General features: G+C 41.7%; 1 protein-coding gene across 40 annotated transcripts in view; it reads left to right on the top strand.

Annotated features, from left to right (window-relative positions):
• The window catches only part of ZBTB20 (zinc finger and BTB domain containing 20), a 781,647-nt gene that overhangs the window by 713,053 nt on the left and 42,739 nt on the right, over positions 1-25,855 (top strand). For 35 of the 40 annotated variants that reach the window (XM_077884681.1, XM_077884673.1, XM_077884670.1 and 32 more), the window contains 2 exons: positions 2,692-2,855; positions 3,226-3,413. In XM_077884681.1, coding sequence (XP_077740807.1) covers positions 2,845-2,855; positions 3,226-3,413 — 199 coding nt within the window. In that variant the 5' untranslated portion in view covers positions 2,692-2,844. Of the gene's footprint in view, positions 1-2,691; positions 2,856-3,225; positions 3,414-14,186; positions 16,609-16,668; positions 17,693-25,155; positions 25,457-25,855 lie in introns of those variants that run through there. The other 5 variants (XM_077884709.1, XM_077884710.1, XM_077884708.1 and 2 more) reach the window with 4 other exon arrangements.

A 25,855-nucleotide genomic window follows, 5' to 3' on the forward strand; every position in this document is an offset into this window, starting at 1 on the left:
CTAAGGACAGTGAGTGGCTCTCTGTTATCTGTGCAGGTGGAAAACGCCCAGTGGTATCAGGATAAGCAAATGAGGGGGTGAGCCGAAAGGTTGAATTTTCAATATTTTCACTTGTAGAGGTGGCTTCCGATGCCTCCGTGCTGCAGGTGTTTTCTGTAGGTGATCCTTGAGACAACAAACAGAAGGGTGTGGTGTAAAATGTCAGGTGGGAAGCAGGATCAAATCCAGGGAAGGAAGCAAGGGCATTTATATACAAGACAATACCATTTTTGCAGTGTTAAAAGAGTGAGGTTGGTTGTTTGGCCATGCACTCATGTTTGAAAGAGGGCTTTTTTTCAGTTTCCTGAAACAAAAATCCAAAACTAGCCTAGGCCTTGTCTATAAGCGTCAGAAATAAGTATTAAAAAAAAATTTTTTTCTATTAAGTGATATCTATCAATAGAATTTCATCCTGATATTTAAAGGGCTCATGAGGACCAGCCCAGCTTTGTTGAGCAAAATGATCCTACTCTTATCAAATGCCCGTCCTGGATTCAAAGAAAAAGCAGCCAGTCAAGGTAGATTTCACCGCTGCATAAAGAGTAGGAAAACTTAATTGGGATTTACACTATGACCATTCTCAAAACATACCTTGATTTCAATTCTGCTTTATCCCATCAACAAACAAATATTGAATGACAGCTTTGCCTAAGCTACTCTGCTTAACAGTACGCTCTAGAGAGCAAACTCTGGGAGGAGAGCAACCAGGCTTGCGGCATTCCCTAACCTATGTTGGCCCACCATAGGTGCATGATATTTTAAGATGAATATGTGAAAAGATGAATGGTGGGAAGAAAGGAAAAAGGAAAGAAAGGACGAACATAGGGAATTAAAGAATAACTAATATAGTTCCCTCAGAGAATTTACAGTCTCACGGGATGGATAACCACGTAAATAAATAACGATTATGAAAACAAAATTTAGTGAGTAAAAAAGAGAGAAGTAAAATTTTGGCGGAGGGGAATTTCAGAGAAAGGTGGGAGGGAGTTGAGTTTCAAAGAAAGAGAGAGACCTTCTATCTGGTAGAGGTAAATCAAGATGGTTACAAGATGGAGACAACCTTTAATAAGTAAGGATAAATATGATTTCAACAGAGTTGTAAAACAGACAACGCAAGGGAACTAATTTGAACAAAGATGTAGAGCCAAGGATGTAGATGGCCCAAGATGCTCTGGGAATTTTCAAGAACTTTGAGAGTCCTGGATGGCCAACCAGACTCAGCTAGAGCATCTATAGAACTCATTTGGGGTGTTGGGCTAACCTGGTTCCTCAGAGGGGTCTAAGAGGATAGAGAGCCAGTCAATAAACAGTCTAAATGAAAGTGTCAAGGGATAGCAGTGGAAATGGAAAGGAAACATGGACGTGAAAAAATAAGGAAACAGAATTGTCAGGACTTGATGAGTCGGCTTTAAGGCAGAGGAAGGCTCTGCTTGCCTACAGTTTCAGCCGGTTTCAGCCAGTGATAGCCAACAGTAATGGAAATGAGGAGGGACCTTAGAGGGGGCGCTGGCTTCCAAGGATAAAAAAAGGGTTAAGCTCTGGAGACTTTGATCTTGAATATTTTCTCAAACTGCACACCAGAAACCAGGGTCTTGGAGGTCCATGTAGATGCTGAAGACTTGGGGGTTGGTTCTACAGTCACCCATCCAACAAACAGTTGGTAAAGCATTGCAATTTTTGCTTCTCTTATATTGGCTTCCTCCATGCTGAAAAATATGTCTGAAAGCTTCTCCTCTCTCATCATCTTTACCATGCCATCTCTGCCTCCTGCCCTCTGAAAAAAGCAGATTTGATTTCGCAACCTGTTGGACCAGAAACACAGCATGCTAATCATAACACCATATTCTGCGAGGGCAGATTTAACTACCCCGTACCACAAATTTCGATACAAAATATTCTGCATGACAAGTCCACTGCCAGGCTTATAGAAACAAGAAAAACATGGAAACAGAGCTACTTACAACAAATTCTGTCATACACATAGTCTTCCACCAAAAAATAAAATAAAATAATTTCTCTGGTCACCATCCACATAATGATAGAAAAGAGACACAGAGACAAGGAAATTGGAAGGCACGTTCCAATTCAGGATATGCCTAATAACCCAGTATGGCTGGGACCTAGAGTACATGCAGTATTTCTGTGTTTATGGCAATTTTATTGTCCCAGGCGGGGGGGGGGGGGAGACACCCACAATACCTGAGCTCTTTTGCTTCCTGTTCCTGACCCCAAGCAACAGTGGGCAATAATTGCTTTCTGGTTCCCTTCACCCATCTCTTCCTCACACCCCCAAACACACAGTCCAAGTCCCATACTCCAGGGTCTTGTGCTAAATCAACAAACAAAGGGCATTTTCAGCTTTGGATGAGTAAAGAGTTGGAATAGAGGATATCCATGTGTTACCGCTTTACCTGCTAGAAGCTAAGCTCATCTGTTTCACTTTTCATTTGCTACTTTCACAAAAATCTCCATCACTACCCTCTCATCTCTATGGCCTGCAAATTCAGACTGTGATTGGGAATTATGTGTTAATCTAAAGTGAAATCTAATAACAGCAAGAAACTTGAATGTTCCATGATGCGTTCCATGAATAGAAACTTCAAGCTGGAAGGAACCTTCAAGGCCTTCTAATCCAAGCCCTTTATTTTACAGATGAGGAAACTGAAGCCCAGAGAGGTGAAGTGAGGTGCCCAAGGCCACACAGCAAGTTAGAGGCACAGCTAGTACCATAGCTCAAGTCTCCTGACTCCCAGTCCAGTGCTCCTCCCATTACTCCACGGGTCCTGTCTCTAAGCTTCCTGACAAATGCTAGAACGGTAAACCTCCACTAGTATTTTTCCAGACCATGTTAAAACTCTTAAGGGGGAAAAAAGGATGCTTTCTTGGATAATGTCAGCCATACGTAGCTCAATCTGTCTAAAGTTCTGGGACAGGGTCTTTTTATGCAGCCAACAGAGTCCAAATGTGGTGCTGTTTGCTTGGCCCATATGCTTTCATGTGTTCCCAGTTAGGCCATTACTGGAGGGAAAAAAACAAGAATCAGCTTGTTTTAAAACAAGGGACATACTGGACTCCCTCCCATCCCCCCTCAGAAAAAAAAAATCAAGTTATCTTTAACAGATTCTAAAAATGCCTTTTCCCAAATATGCAGTCAGTTCCTTCAAAGGGCCCTTTGTTTATTTTCAGGAAGAAACCCAAGACAGCTGAAAACCAGAAGGCATCTGAGGAGAATGAGATTACTCAGCCGGGTGGATCCAGCGCCAAGCCGGGCCTTCCCTGCCTGAACTTTGAAGCTGTTTTGTCTCCAGACCCAGCCCTCATCCACTCAACACATTCACTGACAAACTCTCACGCTCACACCGGGTCATCTGATTGTGAGTACACCAGTAAGGTGATGGTGTCTTCGCGGCACTTGGAGCGTGCTTCTCCCCCGGGTTCTGGCTTTTTTGCGTTCCGAACAAGCCATTTCCGTTTGGTCTTCTAGAGTAGTCAAAAGGAACTTGCCTCCATTTTGATTCAGCCAACCGTCTATATTTTCAAACTAGCGTGTATTTTAAAACCAAGTGTCCAGCCACTTGACCTCAAAAGGCTGACTGATTAGATGGACCACATTTTCTTTCATAACATTCACTCAAAAAAAAAAAAAAAAAAAAGTTAGGTTACTGTTTTCTAATTATTCCTTTGTCCCCTCGATCTGAATAACAGCACTTCCACCATGACTAAACTGAACCACCAAATATGGACCTCAAAAAGCCAGTTAGACACAGGAAACATCCATTTTGAAATTACATAATACAAGTCAGCTTTGCATTAGTTATTGGAGTCTCATTTGGCTTGGCTGAATTTCCGTCCTTCCAGTTTTTAATTTATTTTGAAGTGGTTAAAGGATAGCATAAATTTACAGAAGAAAAGAGAATGGCTTCCAAGAATTCAGAATCCACCCAGACTTCACGTAGCCAATAAGAATTCAGGTTAAAAATATTTTTTAATTAAAAAAACTGCCTACGGGCTAAATTTGGAAATGGGCAGCTTAATGAGATCGTCGCTATTGAAATCACTCCATTGCTGTTTATTTTTGCTGTCTTCCCACTAATCTGGGAGTCACTTCTTCAAATTCTATTTTAAGAAAGTTGATAAATCATGTTTAGGAGCTTTTCTCTTTTTGAAGTGTAACCCAATACTTCAAAGAGAAAGGAACATGTGTGTTGACAATGGAAAGGAATAGAATAATTTTGGGGCCCAATCAGAAAGAATATTCCTTTTGGTCTTAAGATACCCAACAAGTATTCTGAAGTGATCTCCATAAAGGATGTCTAGTAACAGGCAAAGAGCTGGCATGTTCTTCTTTAGAAGGAAGAAGAGTAAGACCAAGACAGTTTGTTTTCAGAAAAGAGCTCCATTTATCCTGTCCATGAACACAAGCATTATTAATTAAGAAATGAGAATCTAAATTTCCTTTTGTTATTTTTCTGACAAAACAAATGGAAAACTCTCTGCAAAGTGGGCAAGAAATGGATGCTTCTGGGAGATTCCCTTCCCTACTTGCTTCATCATAATTAGTGTCTTGAGTAAAGGGATAAAACCCGGGGGTTGAAGTTGGGGTGAAAGGAGCTCATCCTACATGGTGGCTGGGCTGAGACCCTGCCCCAGCTATCACTACTAGAAAATTAAACGAGAAAGAATGAGATCCCAATCTCTAGAGCCCGTGTGATTTGTACCAAGTTGCTGCTTCTCTGGAGAAACCTGGGGATCAGAAGCAAGGACTATGTTCTGTGGCCCATCGTAATAATAACATCCTTGGCCCTTCTTGCCTGGCAGTCTCCAGCCTAATAGTAATTACAGGAAGAATTGGAAAATAGCATGGCACGGTGCCCGTAGACATGTGCACACTGTCCCTACCTACCAGGAAGGTAGCCCGTTCCTGTGGAGAAGGGCCTGGAGCTCCTGCATGCCGACCTTCATTGCCTGGCTCTCTGCCACACCTTATGGGGAAGATTACATAGAATGGCCTTAGCCCAGAAATCCCCTGTTGCAGTAAAATGAATGTTTTGCGGAATAGAGAAGGCGCCCGGCTTCATTTATTGTACTTTATCATAAGCATCCTCCAGCCAGGTCTTGGCATTAGCGTGGAATACGTACAAGAAACTGTATGAGCATGACACTGCCGTACAGCTCCTTGGTGACCCTGAGGGAGCCCGTAGATCTGAGCTCACAGTGAGGTGTCTGAACGTGCTTGGAAGGAGAACAAATAGGGAGGAGTCACCTAATCTCCAGCTGCTTAGAACGTCATTCTGATTTTGCCATTAAGATGTGTAAGTCTTCTCCCTTCTGACCTGTTGTTTAAATTGATTAGACTTTTCTCCAAATATATTTGGATTGTAGTTTGTCCTGATTTGAGCCTACACTTAGAAGAAAATTGTTTTTAGGAAAGATTCACAGAAATCTGTCCATTTGGAGATTGCTTGAGAGAAGACAGGAAAGAGGTTTATTTTAAGCTGTTAAATTTTTTGGATGCTCTTCTTGCATTCAAGAAGGTTTTTTTGTTTTTTTTTTTTTTCTTTCAAATGTCATTCGTACCATAGATTAATTTAAAAGCCTAATTTCTTTAAGGTAAAATATTCAGTTCCTATTTAGAACTAACAGATTTGGGGCATTTAAAAATAGTGCCCTTGACTTGTTAGTCTCTTTAACTTCAGAAACATTCCACCAGTGTGTGGTGTTCCAAGCTTTCACAAGTGCCTGAATTTTTATAGCACCTTTTTATTTGTTATGTGTTTAGCAAAATTATTCTTAGTCATGCTCTAATGCCCATTTCCTGACAATCATTATAATTCTTCCCAATTTACGGAGGAGAAGACTGAGAAAATTGACACTTCTGTAGATGAATGACTTGCTTGGCACTTAACTCCTTCAGACACCCAGGGATGTTTATGGAATTGCTCTCCCAGGGAGCGGGCTGCATGCTCTGTTCCAGGCCCATAAATGGCATCCTTGCAAATGTGCAGCTACTCATATTGGTTAGTGAGTTCTAAAACACAATGGGTCACCATCCCCACAAAGGAAGAGCCAGCTCTGCCTCCGACCCGGGGCAGGGTGGGTAAGATGTACTGCTGTCGTACCCGAAGGACCCAGGCCAATGTTGTAGACACTTCTGATCCCTAAAATTCTCAGTTGGCTATTTAACCTGCTGAGCCACTTCACATTTTACAGAAGATCCCAGTAATATTCAAAACAAGAAGGAATATGGCTGAGAAATGCTTCCCTTTGTGAGATGATGAGGTTAATACTGCTACGGAACTGTGTGCTGCTTCGCAGTGCACCCACTAAGTGACCTCTTGGCGACATTCCCCCATGACCTCCGAGCTTGTCGCCTCTCCACCATTTCCAAGCAAACTCAGATGGTGAGAACGCAAGGCACAAAGCGTTGAGATGACTTTTGGAATGCAGAGGGTCCAAAAGCCCTAGGTGTTTGACAGAACCGTTCCCTGCCGAGGAACAGGCTGAGGATGAGCTGAGCCAAGCTCTCTCTTCAAACGCGTCAACAGGCCTAAACCAAGTCAGCAGAGCAGACGAAGCCCTCTCTATCTTGACAACTATCAAGCTGTAGCACGTCACAGTCATACATGTGACAGACCCGACCAGAACTTTGACTTGCGTGCTTCTCCCATTTTGTTTTCCCCCAAATAAGGCTCCCATAGAAGGGAGAAGTGGTTCTCTTTGCCCCTCCTTTGGCAGTGCTCCCTACCTTGGGCTGTAGATGCACCTATTCTGGTGTCTTTTTTTTGTTGGAAGCTGACGTCGTCCGTGGTTACTTACCTTCCAGTGTTTTGCACTGGCCTCAGCAGGCTGTCTCATTTTTTTGTGTCCTTGCCAAGGCGCACTTATGCATTAACAGTTTTTATTTATTTTTAATTTAACCTTTACACATTACCAAACTGTTGTGTGGGTGGGTTTAACTTTAGCTCTGTAGGTATAGCATGACTCTGCTGGGGCTGAGCTCTGTCGAGGAGACGGCCGGGCCCTTCTTTTCTCTGGCCTTCTACCTTCGTGGGTCTTTCCCCTCCCAACCCTTGGCTCCCCCCATCCCACCCACCCCCCACCAGGCCAAGTCCTCGAGTTTACAATTTTTAGTACACTTGGTTCAGTTTGAACTTTTAAGCAATTTTTTAGAGAACACAAGAAAGAGGATTTTTTATGGCAAACTCCATTAATGCCACATTAAGGCTGACATTTTAATTACCCCAAAGTCAGGAAATGCAAAGTTCAGGTTCCCACAGCAACAGAAACTGTCCCCTTGAGTGCCAGCACCACAGCAGATTCTTTCACTCCCTGATTACACAACACCAGGCGTGGTGACATTGTTTTCTATCCACATATGTGGAAAGGAGCACGGTTTTCACCCTTTGTTTTTTTCCTGTAACTACAGTTGAGGATATGGGCCTTTAGCTTCCCTTCCCAGACCATCTATACGTATTATCCTGGAGCGGAAGACTGTTACGGCCCTACATGTGCACACGGACAGAATTAAAGTTGCCGTGGGAACGTTAACTCTGATTTCCGGACTTCCGTGCCAGTCACATTTAAACCATAATGTTGTAATTTTTGGCATGTAATAAATGTGCATTTCATGTACACAGACAGAAAGAAGCATAAAATGTATTTTAAAGAGCAATTAATTACTAACTTTGTGATTAAAAAACATTTGGTGCATGTTCCTTCCCATTTAGCATCAGCTGCTGGTCTTAGCCAGGCCTAATAGATGACATACTGTGCCTCATCCTGTATCTCAGATGTACTTACTGTATGTTCCTGTTCTTCAAGATAATTAATTCCCTTAGTAAAGCTGTAGGGGGAAAACAAAATGGAAGGAATATGCAAGCATGTAAATAGGGTAAAGGATATTTTGAAGGAAATGATTCATTTCTGCAAATAAACCTCTTAGTCCCTGATAGAGAGCCAGAAATCTGCTAAGTGGGTGTAGACAAAGGTTTCTGGCCACCTTAGAGCATCTGGTCCAGGGCTGTAAGAACAACTTGAAAGCAAATTTCCCCCCTGAATTCCGGGCATGCCCAATGGGGGAGTGATTTTACTCCATAATAACTTTTCAGGCTGACGGCTCAAAAAGTTATTTTACTCTGCCTCCACTTTTCAGTTTATGTTCAAACTGGAAAAGAAACCTTGTAAGGAACCAGGTAAAATAAGGGCTTTGTCAAAAAACCCGTTTTAGAGAGTAGAGGTATTTGCTCTTCCTGGATTTGAATCTGGTTGGCCCGTTTGTGTTGGAGAAGGAGGTGTTTCAAAATAAATGTTTGAACAAGTTTGGGAGTAAAAGGGATGGGCAGCAATCCCCTAAAGGTACAGTGTTCAAAATCCCAGATGCTCTGGGCATGCGTTCGAAACTGGGCGAGAGAGGGTATGTGGCTTAAACTCTCCAGTAAAAAAAAAAAAAAAAAAAAAAAAAAACTCTCCAATAATGCTTTAAGGGGAAAACACTCGGGAAGAGTTTGAGCCTCTGTTCTCGCTATTGGTTCATTCTCTCTCCTGTCACACATTCCTTTTTGTTCAGTTTGGTTGCGTCTGGTATTTAACCTTTAAGAAAGACACTTGAGTTTTACAGGGCTCTGAGTTGCTTTTACGTGGGCTGTCTGTATGTGTGAATGTATGTCTGTATGAGTGAAAACTGCTCAAGCAAGTTTGAAGGTCTCCTTGGCAAATCTGACTGTGCATTCAGAAAGTTTCCAATCAGAAAGCTGATGCAGTGTAAACCCTTCCAAAAACTTCCTGAGGCACCTGTTCACATGAAAAGATTGGATTTCGGCTAGAGGTGCTCAGAAGGCAGTGTTTATAACCGAAGATCTCTGTTTGGAGTGCCAAAAAATGAAAAACATTTTGGCCCCCAAAAACCCTCCATAAATGTTCAAAATGTATAATCAAACAAAAGCTTCATTTGGATTCAAATGCATGTATCTCAGCAGATGTGTCTAAACTAACTGGAATCCCACAGGAGCAGCTGAACTGGATTTGGGTATGTCTTGATAACTGAGAGAGTTATTCTTAGGCTTTGAAAGGACAAAAATGGTCCATCTGTGAAGAACCGTAATAGAGACATGGCAAAAAACAGCATCCTCTGAAAGAGTTTATTTATGGAATTTAGGACAAGTTGGACAATCCTGAAAACAATTTTGGGGTCACACTAATTTGCAGAAGAAATATAATCAAACTGGGATGGAATGAGCAACCACAGAGAGCTATTATCCTATGGCTTTGCTATTAATTTTCTACTGGATTCCATATCAGTTAAACAGTCAAATAGAACGTCTTTGATAATAACTAAGTGTTCTCGTTAGCCCCAGAGTGCCCTACATCCCTCTGTATTCTACTTCCCATAAAGAATTACATATTTACCTTTTCATACCTATCTTTCTGCTACATCATTAGCCAAGTAAACCTCTTACTTATTAAGTGTGGGTTCATTTCTTTTAGAGATAGTCTTTCCCTTTATAAACAGTCACCTTTCTGCCTCTGAGTTAATTGATACAGAATCTCTTTGGAATTACATTTATTATCTTCGATACCCTCTTATTTAGAGGTCTTGGTGCTTGGTCCAGTGCTTATGCATCAGAAGGCCAGCTGATGTTTTTATTTGCTGTAATTCCTAGAGTCTCTACTTAGAATGCCCAGGGACACATTTCGTGTTAAAAGTCTCTTCCTTGAAGTTTCATGTCACAGTCTACCTCTTGGTAAAAAAGTGTGCCTCCTTTTAGTCAAACCTGTTCTCTCCCTATGCTGCTAATTTAACTTGGTGTCTTCCGTGGTCACTGAATGCAGTAATTTCTAGTAGCCCTTTACCTCATTCATGCGCACAGTCCTTCATTTAGTCGTTCATCAAATGCTATTGTGCCCCTGCTTCTATGCCAAGTCCTCAGTGAGGGCTAGGGGTGAAGACACCAACCAACAAGATGCCATCTCCCCACTTTAGGAGCTCAGTGTGCCCCAAGGACTGGCTAAAACTATAAACTCATCCAGGGGTAGGTACAAATGCAGTGTTAGAGAGTTTTTGAGGAGGGGGCCTGAAGGAGTGGAAAGGGGCCATTAGACCTAGATCATGAAAGAGCAAGTGTGTGCAAAGTAAAAGAGGGAGGGAATGGCATTCCAGGCAAAAGGAACAGAAGCAAAGCCACAGAGACAAAACAAACAAACAAAACAAGCATGATGTTTTCAGAAAACAGAGCATTTCAGTTACAATACTCAGACTTTCTCAGGCTTCACTTCATTTTTATATAAACCCATAGGGCAGTTTATATTTCAGTAACATTGCCTGTCATTAAAATTCAACTGGGCTGAATTGCACATCCTTTCTAGAGACATTTCCTTTCCATATAAAAAATAAAGCAAGACACTCATTTATTTTCTAATAGGTAAAAGTGCCCTCTTTCCTATAATCAGTAGATGTAGGAAAGTGTTGAGGGACCTAGTAATAATTTATTGATGAGCAGATTTCAAAATAACTTTTCCTATTGAGAAGTGTTCATTCTTGGAGCCACAGAGTCACCTGTGTGTCACATTGGAACTCCGTCACTTGGAGACTGGTGGTCTCCCCAGGTTCTAGCAATCTGTCCTTTTATGCAATCCTCTCAGTTCCCCTGGCACATCTGGTCTCGTGACCCATTGCCTCAAGTTACTCCATGCCGGATTGCTCTCCCAAATATTGCATGAAGGTGCCTATAATTGTCCACATATAATTGTTAAGACCGACTGCTGATTTTCAGGGCTCTGTTCTTCATCTCGCCATCCCATATCTTGCTAGAATACGTCTGTAATTCTTATCTGCAGCTGCTAGTGACAGTTTCCTATGCGTTTCCTCCACTCATGGCCAATTTCATTATATAAAATTAGTGTTCCTCCATAACTGTCAGGGCTTCTCACATCCTGACTTAAAAAACCAAAATTGCCTCAGAGAGGGATCGTTTCAGATCAAATGAGAGCATGCCTGAGGATTCTAGGAAATCCTCGCTTCAAGAAATTTCAAGTCAAATCCTTCCACCAATCGTGTCAAGTACCATAGTCAACCCAACCCCCTTGTTAACTCATCAGCTGAATAAGCACTTTGGCTTTTCTCCTGCCTCTGTATCCTTTGTTCTTTCTAGGGAATGTGTACCAGTGAGTACTTTTTATCAGCACTGGAAGAGATGAAAGGTTACCTGATCTAAATCCACTATTGTTTGGTTGAGGAAACTGAGGCCCATAGATAGCAAGTGTCTTACCAAAAGGTTTCCACATAGTGAGTTGAAGAGCCAAAAACAGAACCCTACTCCTTCTCCCACTGTACTGTGCTGCCTGCTACCCAGTCGGCTTCAAGGAGAACTTAACGTTTTCTGAGCAGAAAGAGAGTCAGGACTAGTCATCTATTTATTTACTAAATGCTTTCAATGTGGAGGGCCAGACCTAGGTCTTGTGCAGGATGCAGTTTTATACACCGAAGCCCTATGTACAGAGGCTTGGAGTCTCGTAGACAAGATCAGATACTTTCACAAACAACTACCCCGTGGAGTAGTTGCTTCAAGATACGTCCTATACACCTGGTTGCACTGCAGCATTGATTCATGCCTGGCCCTACATGGAGTTCTTTGGGGGATACAAAGGTGGAGACAACCAGACCCTGCCACCAAGAATCTTAAAACTTAGTGTGTGTCCTCAGATCACCATTATCTGAGATAGAAGTGGGAAAGTGCATAAAATACATTATAATCTGGTTTGTGGTAATATCCAGTTTATCAGGAAAGGTTCCATTTGAGCTCTCTTGAAAAAGGAATAGGATTTCTTTGGAAGTAAAGCATGAGGGTAAGGGATAAGGAGTTTGCATTCTGGTGTAGAGTTGTGGACGGGTTTTAAGTAGGGGTTGCATGCTCAAGACTTTGCTGTAGGAAGCTTTAATTTAGCAGCAATGGTGTGGAGGGTACATGGACATGCGAAGGGGTGGCTGGGAGCAGGAGAGAGCCAGGGAAGCTTTGTCAGTCGTTCAGACTTTGGGTACCCTGAAGGGGGCTAGGGATGAGGCAGGTTCAACAGACTTTGTAGATGAGAGTGGACAGCTCTAGGAACTGACTGTTAGTTAAGAGAGAGGAGATCATCAGAGATAACTCCAAGTTATCAAAAAGAGGAGAAAAAAAGGAAATGTTCAGAAGAGTAGAATATGGTTCAGTTTTAAACAACCCTGAGAATGAGACACCAGGGTAGACCCAACGGAGACAATTAACTCAGGGTCACAAATAGGGTAGTGGAGTACAGCAGGAAGATTTGAAATTAGGGCTAGTGAATGCTTTCACCAAGAAGCCAAACTTGACGCCATGAATAGGGAGTAGATTCAAAGAAGACATTGTTGAGAGAAAAAAAAAAAAAAAAAGGAAAATAGAATACCTACAGTGAGTGATAAGAAAGAATGAGGAACAGCAAAGGAGGAGAAGAAAAGAAAGTCTGAGATACAGAACGAACACCAGGATAGTACACAAAGACTCTCAGGGAGGAGAAGGGTCAGCAGCATTGGGTGCTGCAGACACCAAGGCCTGGTAGCTTCCTGGCAGCTGTTAAGAGAGCAGAGTCTGATGCATCACAAAACACCATAAAAGTGGGTTCAAGGGTCACCTGGGTGGCCTGGTTAAGGTACCTGCCTTTGGCTTTGGTCAGGATCCCAAAGTCCTGAGATGGGGCCCCACATCGGGCTCCCTGCTTGATGGGCAGCCTACTTCTCTCCCTCCAGCTCTTGTGCTCTCTTGCAATCTCTCTATCTCCCTCTTTCAAAAAAATAAATAAAATCTCTTAAAAAGGGGGGGTGGTGGATTCAAGAGCAAAGAGAAGATAAATGAGAAAGAAAGAACTCTGCACTACTTTTTAAAGAAGTTTAATACTTTGCAAAGAAATAATGAACAGGTAATACAAAAGCAGGGTAGGGAATATTTTTATGATATAAGAGTCTCAAGCCCATTTATAGACTGAAGAATAGAAACCAGTGTTAGGGGAGACTGCAATTAAATAGGCGAGGTGAGAGAGAATTAGATCCTCTGTGTACACCACAATTGGAATGATAAATATATTAAAAAAGAAATGTGAAGTCACTACCCAAGCCGAACAAATCAGTAACTGTATCATATTAGTTTTTTTCTCTACTCCTCTCCAGCATGGCTTTCTCTTCCCTTTAGCTAATAAGAACTAATGCTCTGTAAGAATTGTGCACGGCTTCTTTGGATGCCTTCTCAAATATTCTCTCACCCTTAGTAATCTCTAAGCATTAGCCAGAGGACAGGTACCATATCCTTTGAGTACTAAAACTTTCCTTAAAATTTTAAAAAACTAGTTCTCTTAAAGCATAATCTTTTTGAAATGTCACATTCTAAGAAATTCTTTTTGTGATAGGTTCAAGTAGCTCTGTATTACCAGTAACAAACTTATGTGTTGTTCTCGCGTACTTCTTTATTGTCACAAGACATCGGCAAGTTCATTATTTTGTGGAAGTATTTTTTAACTTTTTACTTGGCCTGTATTGTTCTCTCTGATGGTTGAAGACATCCCTAAGGCCACTGTCACTTGGACACAGTATCTGCAATTACTTCTACTTCAAGATGGTGTTCTAGAACCAGCTAAATCAAGTGTTACTTTCCTCTGCTATTAAATTACCTCTAAAACACATAAGACAGTTAATTTATTACTATGAGAAATTACATAAAAAACCACCTGGAAGAACTGTGAATATGAGTCTTTATCATTTCACAAGGAAGAACAAATTCATAGTTGATGCCAAAATGGACCTTGAGTTTTCCCTTTCCTCTCCAACTCCAAAAAAAGAATTTCTTCCTCCTCATTTACCTTCAGTGTTTTTAACTAGGTTCATGTTATCAGTTTTATACCAAGATCTCGTGCAGTGTTTAACCAGGCATACATAATTTTTTAAAAGATTTATTTATTTATTTATTTATTTATTCATGAGAGAGAGAGAGAGAGAGAGAGAGGCAGAGACACAGGCAGAGGGAGAAGCAGGCTCCATGCAGGGAGCCCGACATGGGACTTGATCCTGGGTCTCCAGGATCGCGCCCTGGGCCAAAGGCAAGCAGTAAACCACTGAGCCACCCAGGGATCCCCGGGGCATACATAATTTTTAAGAGCGCTTGGTGTGCCATGAAGAATACCACATGAAAAATTGCGAGAAGTGAAGTGAACTTTGTCATTAATTTTTTTCATATCATTTTCTTTTCTGTATAATATTTGCCTTGTATCTCAACTGGGTACTTAGATATAAAGGAGACAACAGAAGAACAGTGTACATGCATTTGAGCTACAGAGCATAATTCTGTGTCTTTACAGAATGTGTATTATAATACACATGCCAATTCTAGACTTTAACCATTAAATGTTAACTCCAAGTGAAAGGATGCATAGCCTTTTGTCAGGGAAAGCTGTAGGTTTCTGCATGCAGGATGGGGTGGTTTGGGTTTTTTTAAGGAAACTCCTGGAAATCTGGTCTATTCCATTTTGTTCCTGAGGGTCTCAGAGGAGTAGTTGGATCTTGGGCTTCTCAAGTAGACAGTAGTCCTGGGTTAACACACTGAGAGGCACTCTAAGCTGACCTCCTTGGGCAGTGATACAGGCAGAGGCGTCATGCAGAGGCTATTCTTTCCTTCCAGAAGAGGGACCCCTCCAGGAGAGGAGATGTTGACCTGGAGGCTTGGTATTATGGTACAATGACTGGGCCTTCCTCTCAGTCTATGAACCTCCTAAGAAGATACCCACACATGCATGCCTGTGTATGCGCTCTTTTTAACGTGAACTCCAGCCTGTGAATGCATTTTGCGTATCTACTTAACCTCCCTATATTTCCATTTCCTCATGTGCATAATGAGAATGCAAATAGTACCCATCTCATGGGGTTATTACAAGAATTAGATGGAATGCTATATGTAAAGCTCCTAAAACAGCACCAGAAAGATGGCCAACATACAGTGAATTTGAGCATTAGCTCTAGTTTAAATGTTTTGCATTATTAAGTAAACATGTACTAAAATTGATGCAACATAAATGATGTATATCGTAGTAGCAGGGCCCGCATCCTTGCCCCTGAGAATGACTGGGAAGAGGTCTGGATCTGGAGGAGAACGTGTGGGGCAGTCGCCCTCCTCACCTCAGGAAAAGCCTAAAGGATGGCCCTCTCTTGGCCCCTTCTCAGATTCAGGACCAGGTCGACTGGGAAGCCTCTCCATTTTCTTTTTGCCTTCTTTCATGCCTTTGTTTGTCTTGGTGTGGGATTTTTTCCCTAAAAGTGGAAGAGGACTAATATTTACTAAGCATCCACCGTGTATCAAGTACATGCTATCATTCTTACAAAACGTTCCATTTTACTGATAAGGAAACTGCAGCTCAAACAAGTTAAAAAAAAAAAAAACTTTGAATCTTTTCTTCTTGGTATAAGGAAGGTTTAGAGTATTATTTATATGCTGCAACAGTGGGATAATATTGGCCTATTAATTCCTTTCTTGTCTTCAAGTGTGTTCCAGTCAGTGAGAGGTTTTCAAGTTATGGGGAACAGATCTGTGTGCTGTCTTAGCTCAGGCCCCGTGGTAGCACCTGTACCCGCCCCTGCTAGGCATCCTTCTTTCATCAGAAGCCCCTGCCAGCACCAATACCCGAAGAGGCCAAAACAGCAGTTCCTCACGACGGGCAAAAGGCTGTGCTGCTGCATCCCAGGGCCCTCTCCAAAGAGACATCCTTACAACTAAAGAAACTCATCTTTCAGCTTTTTGAAAGCCAGTCTGCCTGATGGCTTCAGAGTGTTTTGAAATAATTGAAAATAGAGGCAAAGTTAGAAGAGCAAATGTGTTTCACTGCAGAGGAGGATTGCTCTGAATCACCCAGCTCGCTTACCTTCTTCTGTTCCGAAGCCGTTTGCAGGAGTCGAAATAATGTATATAATCTTAAGAAATTCAGTTAAGACCTGTTGGCTCATTGTACCCAGTAAGCCTTTCCTGTCCCGTGGTGCCCACATCGTTTTTGGTAATGGAGATAATTGTGGACATTTGCTTTTCCTAAGTCCGGAGCACTTTTACAGCTGAGTATAGCATTCCAGGGACACATGGGTATGGAACTTGAACCACAGGCCTCTTAGTAAAGAGGTGCAGATCAAATGCTTAACCTAGATTGTATGTATGAAGTCCGTATAAATCCCAAGTCAGAGTTTTAAAATAATGACGTACTGAGTGGCAATTTCTGCATCTCATATGCGATATTCCTTAAATCCTATGTTGATACCTAACCAGCAGAATCCAAAGATACAAATTACTGGCGCAGTATTTACAGAGAAAATATATGTATAGCTTGAAAAGTAACAATCCCTCAGGGTTGCAGTCCCACCAAGAGAAAAAGAAAAAGAAAAAAGTAGCAGTTGCAATCTGAACTGTCAACATTGTAGCCAAGAAAGGACCCACTATAACAATAGACAAAGCGAGATTGGAGACAGAACATCTTAGTTGAAGGAGTCTGGACCTACAAGAAATATGTTTGAGAAAGATTCAGAAGAAATTCTAGGTAAGACAAATTATCCCCGTTCCTCAAATGACATGCTGGCAGTTAAATTATTAAATGCTTATTTGGGCCAAGCGGAAGAACTCGTGAGGGCAGAAATCTTTTCTTGTTCACTGCTTGATCCTTAGTACCTAGCAGAGTGCTTGGCTGTAGTAGGTGCTCAGCAAATATTTGTTGAATGACTAAATGCATGAATGAATGTGATGGGGGAAGAACAGGGCAAAAGCAAGGGGAGATCGCGTTTGTGAGCGTTTTTACCATTTGCAAAAGTATAGGTGATTTTTTTTCCTGGATTTTTTCCTTCTGCAGACCTGTAAAGCAAAGTGCATCATAGATACCCTCTGGTTTTTATGCTGGGAAAACAGAATGGTTTTCTGTTGGTTGTAGGCTGCTACATGTTTTGATTCTAGTAACAATATGGCAGGGTTAAGGTCAACTTTGTAGTATAATCTGGTGCCTGTTTTAGATAGATATCATGAAAATAGATACTTATTTTCAAGATGCTCAAACAGATGATTAGGCGAAAGCTCCAGCAAACCTTGAAACAAGAAAAAGGAAAGGTTTTCCCACTTCCACCTCGCATTCCTGTACCATCCTGCAGAGTTTCCTGCAACCCCACACCTCCTTGTTTCACCCTTTTTCCTGGTCTAATCCTCGCCTGTGCTGTCAGTCTAGCAAGGAGGCCGTTCTTGAGAAACCCACCCCCCACACAGGGCTCCCCAGCTCCTCTCACGGGGCTGGCGTGATTCGATCAACAGCAGGCAGAGCTGGCCCAGGGAAACAAGAGCTTGGCTTAGAGTCCCAGTGCCCTCCTGCTGGAAGGGCCCTCGAGAGAGTTCTTCACACCCATCCTCCCTCAACTGGCTGGACACTAGAAGAATGTGTAGGAAAACAAACTCCTGGCTGAATGAATAGAGGATTAAATGAATGAGAGATGAGTTCACTCCTCCAGAGTCTCCATCATCCCACTCGAATAGAAAGCTAACTTTGAAGCCACTCTGTTCTCCATGGCACGATTTTGTATATACTCAGCGTTGGAATATGGTTGCCATCTGTGGCCGGTGCATAGGACTAAGGAAGCACTGGGGTGAGTAGGAGGGGGCCAGGAGGGAAGAAAAGAGACACTTAAAACGAGCTAATGATCTCCTTTGTGTTGAAGTCTAGGTTTCAGAACTTCAGTCCTATACTTCAAGAACAAAACACCAGTGTGCCTTAGACCACACCAGGCGCCGGTACATCAGATAAAACCTGCCCTGTGTGGTGTTCAGCCACTGAGCCTCAAGAAGTTCTGAAAGTGAAATTAAAGGAGCAAACTGGGGAAACTGAAAGGAGTAAAAGCTTAGGGAAAAACACAATCGGGAGGGCTCCGCAGATACGCGTCTTTGGGGTTACCGTAGTTCAAAAATGAATCTACTAATTAAAGAGTTGGAAAATGCCATAAATCCCAGGAATTTAAGGATCTTTAGAAGAAATGAGATACTTCTCCATACACTCGGAGCACATTGTGATCCTTTAGTGGAATCTCAGGGTGCAAGTGACCTGGCTATTGTGTATTGCTGCGCATTTCAACGGTTGAGAGTTACAGACAGCTGTACTAGAGTCATGGGCGGGTGGTCTTTTAAAAACAGGAAAAAAGCTGTAAAGCAAAGTCAAATAAGACCAGAGAACATCTCTGAAAGGCAGTGAATAGTTCACACAGCTTCCTAGGTTCCCTGATATTATCTGTATGAATTGTTGGTTATGGTACAGAATGATATTGATGATCTATATACTGAAATCACATGCCAGGGAACAATAATTAAGCTGAGGGTATACACTAGAGGGAAAAATTATTATAGTAAAGTTAACTTTGCTTTTGAAAAAGGTTAGCTAGGGCAGCCTGGGTGGCTCAGCGGTTTAGCACCACCTTCGGTCCAGGGCATGATCCTGGAGACCCGGGATCGAGTCCCAGGTCGGGCTCCCTGCATGGAGCCTGCTTCTCCCTCTGCCTGTGTCTCTGCTTCTCTCTCTCTCTTTCTCTCTCTCTCTCTCTCTCTCTGTGTCTCTCATGAATAAATAAATAAAATCTTTAAAAAAAATAAAAAGGTTAACTAGTTAGTTAAGCACCACGTTTGAAAGCAAATATTGTTATATGTTTAGCAGTAGTTCTATTATATCAAGTTTGAGGGATTTACAGGGTAGGGAGATGGAAATCCTTTTGGCCTTGCAGGGAAAGAATCTCATCAGGGATATATATATATAATGTATGTTTAGAAGCATTGACAATCCTAGGCATGCACAAATCACTTATGGGAGCACAAAGTGATAGCCCAGCAGTGCATCACGCTTGGTGCCTTAGAGTGGTTGAATCAGTAAATGTTTATTGGCTGCATGTGTCTGGCCTGGACTTTCTGTGTCTGCCATCAGTGACAAGACACACACTTGTGACTCAACAACAATTAGAATATTAGTACCACCCTAAAAATCTGTCGGGTATACAGTTTCTTTTCCCAGGAACCCTAAGTGCCTCTATATTTGCATCCCTGTTAAGCATAAGGATCTTCATTTTACAGGTGGGATAACTGGTCTACAAAGAAATAATTTAATTCTTTGTCTTTAAATATGAAATGATTCATAGTCATTATATGACCCAACTCAATGTACTGTTTTTTTCCACATTATTTTAGGTTTCCAAGAAGAGAACATATTTTATCTTTCTCATTATTATTTTTAATTGGTTTTCAGAAAAACTGAGATAAAAACAGAATCTAACAAATATCCCATGGAGATATTTGGTGTTCTCTTTTCTCTTGAAGAATAAATTAAGACCTTCTCTGCCCCTCTCTCCTGGCTCTCTATGCAGATAGTCAAAATCCCATGCCAATTTTCAAACAAATAGGAGCTCATTCTAAAAGCTGGATCACAGTCCCCTCTGTTGAAGAAATGGCCTTGTAAATAAATTCTGTGTAGAACTTGCAAAAGTTACTTTGGTTCTAAACCTTACCAATTTTACCTGAGCATTTATAAACAGTACCAATTTCTGACCTGGTTGTAAGTTCAATAATACATTTATACCTAGTATGTGAAAGGCCAAAGAGAAACCTAGTGTCTAATTCCCACTGGTGACCTACAGTAAATAGTGTGTATTTACTTATTTACTTTGTAAATGAGGACACCCAGTGGCCACCAAGTGAAAATATTCTAAACAATCTCTGACACTGTTTATGCAAAAATGCATGCCCAGGTATTAAAGCTGATTGGTAGATATCTCTGTAACATCTGCGAGCAAGCAATTTAGCGTCCCTAAATTAGGCAAGAGGGGTGGGAGTTTGGCCTAACAATTTTTATGTCACATCAGAGATTGGTCGTCTCTTCTCACTTTGGGTTATAAGTTATGGCTCTGCTCTGAGCTCCACTGACTCCTCAGCTGACAGGAGGACCTAATGAACTGTCTCTTGGGTCAAATGGAATCCAGGAGATGAGGACAGTAAGGCCTGTGTCAGAAACCATACTTGAATGAGCACAGTTTGTGAGAAACTCAGTGAATGCGTCAAAACCCAACTGCCTTAGACCTTAAATTCATACTGGAAATAGAACTATGGCTATTCCCTGATGAGAGACAGTAGATGGTAAAGGAGAGGGAGAAGAGCATTACCCAGAACTTCAGAGACAGAAAGACCCCCTGGGACTATAACATGCAGACACATCTCGGAGAAAAAATGCTGCTGGAAGTTCCCAGCTACATTGTCAGCATGTTTGGCCAGTTCAAGGGAGACTTGATCAAACAGATACTCAGTTAGGACCTACTCAATGTTAGGTAGTGTGAAGGCTCCAAAAATTCGTAGTTGCAGCTATAGTTAGAGCAAGATAAAGTACTAGCCTTCGGGAAGCTTGGAGTCTTCTTGTAGACATAGGTAAGTGTGAATGAAAAGAGACAATAATCAATCATGTACTGAATTATGTGGTCCATGCGTAAGATGTTCGGATTTATTCCTCAGCATTCGGTTGCAGAAAACATTTCCTTGCATTTCTAAAGCAAATTTAACCTGAGGCTGCTATCGTGAAGTTAGAAATTTCATGAAGCTTCAGGCTCCACTCCCTTCCCCAGACTTGTGCAGGACTCGTGAATTCAAGGGAGAGGTCAGATCCTGAGTCCACAGTGGTCTCCATCATCCACATTGGTTGTCTACCGGACCAAGACCTGGGTCCATCTGACTACTAGTCACTACTGCATTAGCTGTATTTAGAGATGCCCTCCCAGTGGTCCTTGCCCCCAAATCATCACTTTTCCTCTAGAGGCAGTGCCTTTTTCTGTCCAGCCTCCAGAAATGTACCAAGACCTTACCCCGATTACAGTTGTGTATAAGCAGAGACTTCAAACTTTATTACCTTCCCCATTTGAGGGGTAGTTGAGTATTTTTCTCCCATCAGACTACCTCAGTCTAATTCCAAGGCACCAGTCACACCCACTTCTCCCTAGAAAGGGCCTAGCTTAATTCTCTTTAGAAGGCCTAGATTCCAAAAACAAAGCCCTCTGTCTCAGGGCTTTGTCTTTAAGGCTTAGCTTCTGAGTCAGACTCTGAGGCCACGACTTCCTTAGCCTTTCTTAATTGCCGTATTGTTAGGAAAGTCTTCTCATTCAGTTTGGGGGGGGGGGGGGCGGGGGTGGAGACCAAAAAAGAAATTAATGTTTCAATCTATTGCCTCATCAACCAGTTGGAACTAAGAAAAGAGAGAACTCAGGATGGACTCCAGTAATCAAAGAAGGCTCCACAGAGATGGAAGAACTTTGAACAGGGTTCTCGAATGGTACCTAAGGGTTAGTAAGTACAGAAAGCACAGTATTTTAGAACACAGGACAAATTCAACAGGAGAAGAGAATTAAGAATAAATGGATAAACGCAACACATGCAAGGGATGGCAAGATGTCCAATTCCTTATATTAGTGCGGAGATTTTATTCGGGGGAAAATGAGATCATTAGAATGTTTCCTATAGCTATAGAAGGCTCTTACAGCTTAATATCATTTTTCCTATGATATGTAAATAACATAAAAATATTTAATGAAAGAACACATAAAGAATACAATAAAAATAAAATAAAATATCTTAGTCCTTATTAGAATAATTATACAGTATGCCTTCTGCTTCATTTACTTAACCAGTGTCTCCCAAGCTTTTGAGTTCCAACAACATTTATCTAGGCTCTTCATCTTAGCATGAGCCAGAAGGGCTTACATCTTATTCTTTCTTAAAGAAATCCTGTGCTTGGCTTTATAATGGATCATCCTAGGTGGGCTGTTGAGATGTAGTTTCAGCTACTTGTCTTAAACTAGCCCACATCAAACCACCTCTGTGCTTCTCACTTCACTAGTAATCCAGAAAAACAAATTTACCTTTTTCCGTGGCTCTTCCTTGTTGCTTTGAGATAGAAGGCTTTCATTTTTTTCTGTAAAACGATCTATCATGGCTCAAGCCCATGCCCTCTATAGAGAAGTAGTGTAGCCCCTTCTATTGACAAACAGAACTATGCTTGAAAACCAGTTGTCACATTGGAAGTAACTTATTTTTTCTAGGAAGACATAAGCAAAGAGAACATTTGAACGTAAATCTGAAGATCTGCTTCAAAAGCAGTCTCAAAACAGTGCAGCAACAGAGGACCAAAGGAAGTTCTATGGATTGGGAAGCCCTGTGATTATTTTAGTAAAAAGGCTTATTTAAAACGACGCTATGGGGTTCTGTTTTCTCAGTCGTTGAAGTTCAGATAAAAGTTTTCCCAAAGTCAAAAAAATTAATTTCTTACCTAACCATACTTTAACAACCAGTTGATATTTCCCAAAGGAATGTCATTCCTGGGAGTTATGCTGATCTTTGAACTCACTAAAGATAAAACTTTGTTTTTCCTTTAAGATAAGTATACGATGGTATAGAGATCAAAAGAAAACCAGACTAGTAAGTAAGAAGATGCTGGTTTTTATATAAACACTTTTAAAATGTATAATTTCTTTTCAAGCAGAAAAAAAAAAGGACCGAACTTATTAACTGTACATTTGAATATAAAGATTCTTCTTAAGGCCTATCCAAAGCAAAGTTCAAACTGCATACTTTCACCGTGAATTTAAGTAGATCCTTTTGTTCATTTTTGTATCCCACCCACGGATGCAGCATCTCTGTGTTTTTGTTCCCCAGATTTAGTGAACAAAAGAAAAGGTTACAATAGGGCAGCAGCTAAATTTGTAAGGAAAGAGCTTTATAAAAAAAAAAAAAAAATCAAACTCCTAAAAGGTGTCTCAAAAGGTTTATGATATAAGAGGATTTAAAGGCATCAACCTCAGATTTCATTGACTTTCCTCCTTAGTCCCAGCAGGTCCTCTCTCCTCAAGAAGAAACCATTTCATTTCAGCTTCAGAATGAGGGCATAGGTGTCTTTTAGAATGTTGTCTAGAATTATAGCTGTCCAATGCCTTTGTTCCCAGAGTTAAAACTTAGCTTTCACAAGCTGTACTATAAGAGAATAAAGAAGGTATTTGAACATTCCGTGTTTTATGCCACTGGAATCAGATGCTCAAAGTGTAGAAATTCATAAGGCATGTAGCTTGATAATACCCCAAGCTGAAGGTTTAACTTATATTTAGAATGGGTTCCATAAAGTTGATGTTCAATTACTTCTTGATTGTTTGATTATATCCTTACCTCATAACTAAAGGGATTTCAGTTGGCTTAAAAGAATACTTAATACATTAGTGAATATATAGGAAAATATACTTATACATAACTATAAAAAAGAAATCAGCCTTGAAGTAAAATAAGGAATCGACATTTGAGTGAGGCTAAGGAGTAAATTTTACTTAAAATAGCATACCATGAGGTTCCATATAGTTGCAAAAATGGAATCTAAATTTTGATTCTGAGCTCCAGGTATGATTTGCACAGGGTCCACAAAGATAAGGGTAGAACCAGCTTTTCCTGGGCAACGAGGTCTGAGAGAAGCTGATTGATTAATATACGTTTCAAATGTCAAAGGTCCTTACCGATGAATTTCTTCCACTTTTTTTTTATTTTTTATATTTTTTAAAGATTTTATTTATTTATTCATGAGATATATATATAGAGAGAGAGAGAGAGGCAGAGACACAGGCAGAGGGAGAAGCAGGCTCCATGCAGGGAGCCGGACGTGGGACCCGATCCTGGGTCTCCAGGATCACACCCTGGACTGAAGGTGGTGCCAAACTGCTGAGCCACCCGCGCTGCCCTCTTCCACTGTTTTAGATTTCAGATCATCTATGGCCTTCTGTATCCATTTACACAAGGGTATTCTCAGTAAATGCTTCACTCATGAATTGGTGAAAATTCAAGTGACCCCCAAAACAACTGCTTTCATATCATTGTATTCACAATGCTAGATGCATAGTCAGGCACTTCTTAGTCCCTGCTTGGAGATAACAGACTGAGTGTGGAATCAAGCAAACCAAAGGCCTGGGCTCTGAGGGAGACTGTGACAGCCTCCAGAGCCTAGTAAAAAAGCTTCCCTGGGACTTTTCCTTTGGCCCTGAAAATCCTACCGGTATTATCAGTCTCTTCCTATCCATGAGACAAAGCATAAAGCTTACTTTTTGGTAGAGTGAAGAGAGTGGAAGGACGACAAGAATGGAGACTTGGTCCAGATTTGGGGATGGGCCTGAAGATCATGGGGCAAATGTGTTCCTAGTTCACAATTTTGCCCGCTTGTTCACCATTCTTGAAGCTTAGGAAAACTGAATGGTATAGCAGAAAGAAAGAAGGAAGAAAGGAGTGAGGCAGGGGGGAGAGAGGAAGGAAGGAAGGAAGGAAGGAAGGAAGGAAGGAAGGAAGGAAGGAAGGAAGGAAGGGAGGGAGGGAGGGAGGGAGGGAGGGAGGGAGGGAGGGAGGGAGGGGCGAGAGAGGGAGGGAAAGAGGGAGGGGAGGGAGGGTCATGAAGGGAGAGAGAAAAACAAAGAAAGAAAAGCCAACTGCTGTCATTTTGGCTAAGACTGTTGAGTTTATCACATAAGTTAGCATCCGATCAGCCTCAGTACATGGGAAGTATCAGCCCGCTAGGCCCGCTGCATCAGATGCAGGATGAGGCAGCACCAGTTTCAGAGGCTCTGATTAGTCAGAGTGGTTAAGAGCAGCCTAAAGAGAGATACTGATCCTCAATTCATGGGTCTCAATTTGGGAGGAGGAGGGAGACACAGACCTCTTAGGGATTCTAATGAAAGACACTGACCTTATCCTATGAAAGTAGAAACATACCCATTCATGAAAACATGTGGACACTCCTAAAGTCCAACACATGTACTTCCCAAAGACCTTTTAGTACTTACACTATACTCCCGAATGAATGAAAGTTCATTGTGTGTATGAATGAAAGTTCAAGGAATAGGAAAGACAAACCCAAGTACAGTACTGAGATCATAGATAGAATGGTGTTATAATCACTTTAAGCAAGTTAGAAGGTTGACTATCTCTGTCCATCTAAAATAATAACCATTTACTACAAAAGTATATACAGCCTGTTTCCAATATTCATAGGTGCTGTCCTCCAGAAAATATGTTTGGAAGTCAAATTGCTGAAAGGTGAACAGTTGATTTATGTTGTATGAGAACAATTCTGTTACCAGTGCTAAAAAAGAAAAGAAGGGGAAAAAAAGAAAACAGCCTCTAATGGTTCCTGTACCTTGGGCTTAGATGACTGGGAAGATAGAGGACAACTCTCACTCACCGGGAGACAGCCCAAACACCCCCCCTTTACACCCAGGAGTGGGTGCATAACGCAGTGCAGCTGATGACCCTCCCACGGTCCCTACTTCCAGGAGGCAATGACAGCTGGGCTATGCTAGGTGTATGGAGCCAAGGTGAGAGAAAGAGTCTTGTTATACAACCTGCCACCTTTTGTTTGTGTGTTTTCCCCAGTGCCCCCGGCCACCCTCCAAATGATACTGGCAGGCCGGTTCATGGACCCAGAGGCAGTCCCGCAGGATCAGCCAAGAGGATCCTTGCCTGTGTTCAGGATAGAAATCAAACACAAGCCAACAGGAGGTGAAAGCAGAGTTAACTGAAGGTATAGAGAGAGTGCAGGTTAGAGACAGAATGTCTGGAACAGTCAGAAAGGAAAGGAGGGAGTCTCATCTTCGCTTAGAGTCTGGGGGTTTTTATTGACAATTGTGGTCTGGTGTCTGTGTCCTCTCAGGCATCCAGAAACTGGTCAGAACAAGGACAGAGTCCAGGTGTCCATCATAAGTGACTTATTCCCT

This window comes from Canis aureus, chromosome 35, assembly GCF_053574225.1.
Source record: "Canis aureus isolate CA01 chromosome 35, VMU_Caureus_v.1.0, whole genome shotgun sequence".
Classification (NCBI taxonomy): domain Eukaryota; kingdom Metazoa; phylum Chordata; class Mammalia; order Carnivora; family Canidae; genus Canis; species Canis aureus.